Here is a 6,640-nt window from a genome sequence, read left to right as displayed (position 1 = left end):
AATATGTATTCCCTCCCCCCCCCAAAAAAAAGAGAAGCAAACAACACCCCCCCCCCCTTTATCACAATACACAGCTAAAGTGGAATCAACTTTTATGAGGTTTTGCTCTCCTTCATATGACATCAAATTTGTCGCAATCCAATGTCTCTATCAAATTTTATGTTTGAAATGTTAAATTCAATAAAAATGGCGGCCCTATTGGACCGCATCTGTACTTTGGAGGTTTTTGCAACAAATCTAATTTTCTCCAAATATTGATTATATTATGGGACAGATGTTAATTTCTGCATGGTTTTCATAAACATTTTTAATTTTATTTTTTTAACTTTTTAGAGAAATATTCATGGTGCATTCTGAAAAATGTCTGCATAAAAACCTAAGATGGTTTGAAATACCATTAGAATGTTCAGAATATATAAAAACCATATAAACAGACAGCAAAACAGACAAAATTGTATCAAAATCAAAATAATACATTTGCTTTGGCGCAATACACTATGTCAGCTTTGATGGCCTGCAATCTTGAATTTTTTGAGTGATTGATCCAAATTTTGTTTTAAACTTTCCATAGCAAGGTTAGTGTTTCAAGCTTCTACCTCTATTTGAAAGATATTTTTTGCTTCATCTCATCTGCTTCAGAACAATCTACTTTGAAACAATAGCAATCAGCGTCACCTGAGCTACCACTTGGTATGAAAAGTTAGTTTGCAGGCACAAACCCTTGTTTGTCAAAGATAAAGTCTGCATTTGCCAAGACTACTACACGCACCACTGGCACAGCTACAAGCGCCAGTGCCAGTGGTGCGTGTAGTAGTCTTGGCGCGCGCAGGCTTTTTTCACGACCAACAAGGTATTGTCACAACTAAAGTGGCCATTTTTACATAGTGAGTTTTCAAGTTTGAGACATTATTAATCCTGAACCGAAAATGGAACTGACCCCTAATTTTTTCCAAATATTAATTATATGTCAAAAAAAATTTTTGAAACGTTTCAAGATAATCCTTCAGTCTTTCTTTGATTTATGCTAAATCAAGCAATTTCATGATTTTCCTTTTTTCAGAAAAATATCGAAAATGAGTGTTTTTTCCTTAAGATCTCAATCCAATAATCACAATATCCCACAAAAATGGTATCAACTTGTAGAAAATTTTATTCTCCTTCATATGACATCAAATTTGTTGAAGTCTGATGTTTCAATCAAATTCTATCTTGCAAATAACAAATTCAGTAAATATGGCGGCCATCTTGGACGCCATCTTGGATTTGGAGGCTTTCGCAACAATTTTTTTGAGGTAGACCAGTGGAATGTTGTTTGTTATAATAAAAACTCGAAAATAAGCATGGTCTACTTAGTTTGTAGAGAGAGTGCAACTCACTCGTTAAGTAAGCGACTTTTTGGGGTTTGGCCCTCCGGTTAAAAAGAGATAAGCATCGATGTCATCCTAAACAATGTATTTCCAAAATTTACATTTGTGATTACATGTATATCTATGGCTGCGTTTATCAACTCCTTTTCTCGGCAGAAACAGGTTATCCAAACAGCTTTCCAAGAATTTTCACGAGTTGATAAACGCAAAGCAGTTTTGAAAGCCCTTTTGGAAAGCCTTTTCGAAAGCCCCAAATTTGTGACGATCCAAACAGGTTTCCTAAACAGGTTATCAGAAACCTGTTTGTAAAAGCCTTTCGAAGTTGATAAACGCAAAGCTGTTTTGAAAGCCCTTGAGGTCGCCCTACTGCAACCATGCGTTTCCGGTTTCTGAAAAGACTCACGCCACGTAAAGTGCACACGAGTACGTGTACACAGGTGTATACAGCTGTGTGTAATGCACGCATATGCTTGGAACAAGGAGGTGTTTCTTTCACCAACAAGGTTTGAGAAATAAAGTAACAACAGTCTCATTCCCTTTGATCCCATGTCTCATGCCGCCACTCAGAAATATTTGAAGTATGTGCTAAACTGGAGCTGCCTCACAGATAGGCCAGACAATTGATTCATGTGGCATTGTATCATGACTGGTCACTCTCAAAGGAAGATAATTATGTCTTTATGATGGTAATTGCTTTTCGCCGTCCCTTCTTAGAAAACAAGCGGCACATTAATAGTACAGGCAGTCAGGGCTTTTAGGGCTCTCGAAAGGGCTATGGAAAGGGCTTTCGAAAGGGCTATCGAAAGGGCTATCGAAAGCCGTTTAAACAGGGGAAAGTTGATAAACGCAGCCGACGAAAACAAGCGGCACATTAATAGTACAGGGGAGTGGACAGGGCTTTCGAAAGGGCTATCGAAAGGGCTTTCGAAAGTCGTTTAAGCAGGGGAAGTTGATAAACACAGCCGATGTGAGATGTGTGAGGTTCCTTCGTACAGCAGTGGACGTTAGCCCACAAAAGCGACAGCCAAGCAAGCAAGGCGAGCCAGAGAGCAATACGATCACCACTCCACGTGGGCTAACGGATGCACGCGGTGTGTGCGCGTTTTTCCTCTGTTAGAGTAGCGATAGCCTGACAAATGCAGACCGGATTGAATAGGGCTAATGGACAAAATTTTTGAACATGTCGTGCTAAGACAGAGAGCTTGTGAATTTAGTTCGCCGCGGATTATCTTGCAAAAGGGTCTATAAAAGGAAAGACTAATAATCTTCACTATGAGAGAAAATGAGCACACTCCGCGCCTAGCAAAAAAAAATGCCGTGTGTGTTTAAACGCAGGCAAGTCGAAGCGGTTTTGTCGGTTGCCATAGACTTTACACGTGAAGGCGATTCGCTTGGCGCTGAGCCAGATTCGGCGAGCTGGCTCGGTCCTCCCGTTTTGTCCTCTATAGGGTATTTCGGCGTTATCCTTCACAGGGTATTTGCTTGGACTGGTAAGGCTCGAATTTCTTACGTGATTCATGCGTTTACGCGACTTTTGGGCAGTGTGACCGGGCCTTATTAGCAATGAAAGGAACCTCATTCGCCGATCACAATCTCAAAGGGGGGGGGGGTGAAGACTGGCTTACTAGTATTGATTTGATGGAATGTACGATCTTTCATGTATATTATTAAGCAAATAATCAACGTTGGTGAAGGTGGTGGGACAAACTATCACTTCCGAGGCGATCTGGATGTAGCTATCTTTCCGAAGCGCAGCTGAGGAAAGATAGAGTACACATTCAGATCGCCGAGGAAATGATAGTTTGTCTCATTGCCTGAAACTAAAAGTTGATTATTTGCTTAAATTTATATTCCACATCTAGGGTACTAGATAGTCCCATTTTATTCCACATCTGAAACCGTTTTAGCTGTCTTAGGGTATCCCCAGTAGGGCATGACTGCAACAACACTGAGCTGAGTGAGACAGTGTGAGGTCCCAGTCAGGTTTCAAGCCGCAGAGCTGGAGACCCTCAGCATGCTCTACATGCTGTGTTTCAGCGGAAGGAGCCGATTGCATGGCCTCCGGCGAGAAGTGATAAGTGGGAGCTTTTTGACATCAAGCTTGCGGGAGTTTTGAAAGTGGAATTGGGTGGGAATGTTGAACAGAAGATGCGTATGTTTGAGGGGTTGTGTTATTGGGCTTGTGCAGAAGAGTTTGGGATAAAACCTGTGGGTAGTGGAGGTGTGGGGAATGTGGAGAGGGATCTTGGAAAGTCAAGGTCGAGGAGACAGCGTTTGATGGCCCAATTGAGGGCGAAGAAGAATAGCTTGCGGCGTAGGTGGAGGCAGGCAGATGGAGAAAGGGCTAGTCTGAAGGGTCTGTATGAGGACCTGAAGAAGATGTATACGAATATTATTAGGGCTGAATATCAGTGTAGGAAGCGGAGGAGGAGGAAGAGGGAGTTCTATAAGAATCCGCACAAGTTCACAAAGAGGTTGTTTGAGGAAGGGGTATCAGGAAGTTTGGAGGTATCGAAAGAAGAGCTCGAGAGGCATCTGAAGGCCACATACTGTGATGGAAGGAGAGAGGAGCCTTTTACTGGGGTGGCAGGGCTATTGAGGCCACAGGATCCAGAGGTCAGCTTTGACTTGAGTGAGCTGAAGTTGTGGGAGGTTGAAGCCGTGGTTAGGAAGGCCCGAGCTGGTAGTGCAGCTGGGCAGAATGGCTTGTCCTACAAGCTGTTCAAGTACTGTCCTCGTGTCCGAAGGGTGCTGTGGCGGATCCTAAGGGTGCTATGGCGGGAGCGGATTGTTCCAGTCAGCTGGTGTGTGGCAGAAGGGGTATATATCCCAAAGGAGAGGGACGCCAAAGGCACTGGCAAGTTTAGACCGATTTCGCTTCTTAACGTGGATGGTAAGATCCTCTTTGGTGTCTTAGCGAGGCGGTTGTCAGAATTTGTTATGAAGAACAAGTTTGTGGACACCTCTATACAGAAGGCAGGGATCCCGGGGTTACCTGGGTGCACGGAGCATGTCCAGATGATTTGGGAGTCAATCCAGAGGTGCAAACGTGAGAAGGAGGATGTGGATGTCATCTGGTTGGATCTTGCAAATGCATATGGATCAGTTCCTCACAGGTATCTCAGTTTCGCTCTGGAGTTTTTCTGGGTCCCTAGAGTGATTCGGGAGATGGTGCAGAGCTACTACAGCCAGTTCAGGATGAGATTCACGACCCAGACTTACACAGAGCCGCTCAGTGTCAGTGCGGAAGGGGAAGGTGGTCGCAAGGCGGTTTCAGATTGGGGGAAAAGATATCCCTCAGGTCACTGAGCAAGAGGTAAAGAGCCTTGGACGGTGGTATGAGGGCAAGTTGAATGATAGGCACCGAGGAGTTCAAATCTATGACAAAGTGGTGGAGTGGTTGAAGAGGGTGGACAGGACGCTCATCTCTGGGAATGCGAAGGTGTGGTGCTGCCAGTTTGGCTTGCTACTACGGATCATGTGGCAACTGCAGGTATACGAGGTGGCAGTGTCCAGGGTTGAGAGGATGCAGCAGAAGATGAACTCGTACTACCGGAAGTGGTTAGACGTTCCAAGAATGCTTACAGATCTGGCATTCTTTTTCAGATCAGGCAAGTTGCAATTGCCTATGACGTCAATGGTGGAGGAGTTTAAAGCTGGCAAGGTTAGGCTAGTGATGATGATGAGGGAGTCAAAGGACCAGAATATAGCAGGAGTTAGGCCATCGATCCGCACGGGTAGGAGGGAGTTGGTGATGGAGGTGGTTAAGGAGAAGGAGGAGTATCGCTTTGCCAAGGCTGTACAGCAGGGAGTGCAGGGAGCATGGACTCGATGGGAAGGAGTGGAGCAGAGGAAGGTGTCATGGAATGACCTTTGCTAAATGTCCTCTGGAGCTGTGCGTTTCATGATCAGTTCCACCTTTGATGTTTTGCCGTCTCCAGTAAATCTTCAGAGATGGGGCATTGTGGGGGATGGTGGATGCAGGGTTTGCAACAAGGCGAAGGGCTCACTAGAGCACACTTTGTCAGCATGTGGAGGTTCATTTCAGGTCTATACATGGAGGCAAAACCAGGTGTTGAAGGAGATGGCGAGGGTGGCAGTGAAGGCAAGGAAGAAGAATGGGCCTCCTAGGGTGAGGGGAATCCGGTTTGTGAAGGAGGGGGTGAGATGCAGTGTGAGAAGGAAGGGTCAGTGGGATGATGGTGGGGGGATCTTAGCAGCGGGGGACGATTGGGAGGTGCGGGTGGATAAGGGGAACCGTACGTGCCAGAGAAGGTGGTAGTAACTGCCCTTCGGCCGGACATGGTGCTGGTGGCTAGGTCTGTGCACAGGTGGAGCTAACTGTGCCATGGGAGACAAGGATGGATGAAGCAAGGGAAAGAAAGTTGGATAGGTATGCTGAGTTGAGAGAGGAGTGTGAGAAAAGGGGTGGAGAGCGGAGATGCATACTGTGGAAGTGGGGGTGCAGGGGATTTGCTGGACGATCGGTAAGGAGGTGGGTCAGAGGGATGGGAGTAGGTGGTAGGGACGGGAAAGGTGGATCAGGAGGATTTGTTGGGCAGCGGAGACAGGATCTGCATGGATAGTTGGGAAGGCTTGGGGGTGGTGGGAATAGGGGGGTGTAGAGAGAGTGTTAATGGTCTGGAGTGAAGAGAGGTGATTGATGCCAAGCGTGTTTGTTTTTTGTCTTGTTTTGTGTTGTGTTGTGCCGTTTTGTTTTGTTTTGTTTTGTTTGTTGGGGGTTTTTTTTGAGATGCCATGGGAGTGCTGTCAAGGGGATCCCAACGCAGCACCGGCCAGCCAGGGGGAGGTGTACAGCACTTAAATGGCCGAAACACTGGTGATCCCTGGTGTACTGCTGACGACCCATTGGCATTGGCGGAGTTAACATCTTTCCGTTTATTATCTTGCCTCCTCAGGGCTTAGGCTACGTAGTTTACTTTAGACGTATGGGCGTAGGTGACAAAACAACGAATTTGCTCCTCGCCCCGCTCGTGGTACCGAAATAAAAGTGCGTTGTACTGTGGTCTATCACTTGACCCAGGTCAAATGATAGACCACAGTGCAACGCACTTTTATTTCGTGCGTACTCAAAATTGTAAGTTATATCCTAGAAACAAAGCAACTGGTTTGAACGAGATCCCAACTGATATTTTGAAAGATTCAATAGAGTACATTGTCGAACCTATCACCCATATCATCAACCTGTCGCTGAAAGCAGGCAAAATCCCAAATATTTGGAAACGAGCACGTGTCATCCCATTACATAAAGG

General features: G+C 45.5%; 1 protein-coding gene across 1 annotated transcript; it reads left to right on the top strand.

The window, feature by feature from the left end:
- The first annotated feature begins 3,515 nt into the window (after positions 1-3,515).
- Positions 3,516-4,676, top strand: LOC139733943 (uncharacterized). The gene is made up of 2 exons (XM_071644756.1): positions 3,516-4,416; positions 4,474-4,676. The coding sequence occupies exons 1-2, from the start codon at positions 3,516-3,518 to the stop codon at positions 4,674-4,676; spliced, it is 1,104 nt and encodes a 367-aa protein (XP_071500857.1).
- Positions 4,677-6,640: the final 1,964 nt, after the last annotated feature.

Source organism: Diadema antillarum, unplaced genomic scaffold, assembly GCF_040938485.1.
Source record: "Diadema antillarum isolate AM-2024a unplaced genomic scaffold, OU_Dant_1.0 seq00000506_RagTag, whole genome shotgun sequence".
Classification (NCBI taxonomy): Eukaryota; Metazoa; Echinodermata; class Echinoidea; order Diadematoida; family Diadematidae; genus Diadema; species Diadema antillarum.
Note: the sequence above shows the minus strand (reverse complement) of the source record. Positions and strands in the feature narration are given on the sequence as shown.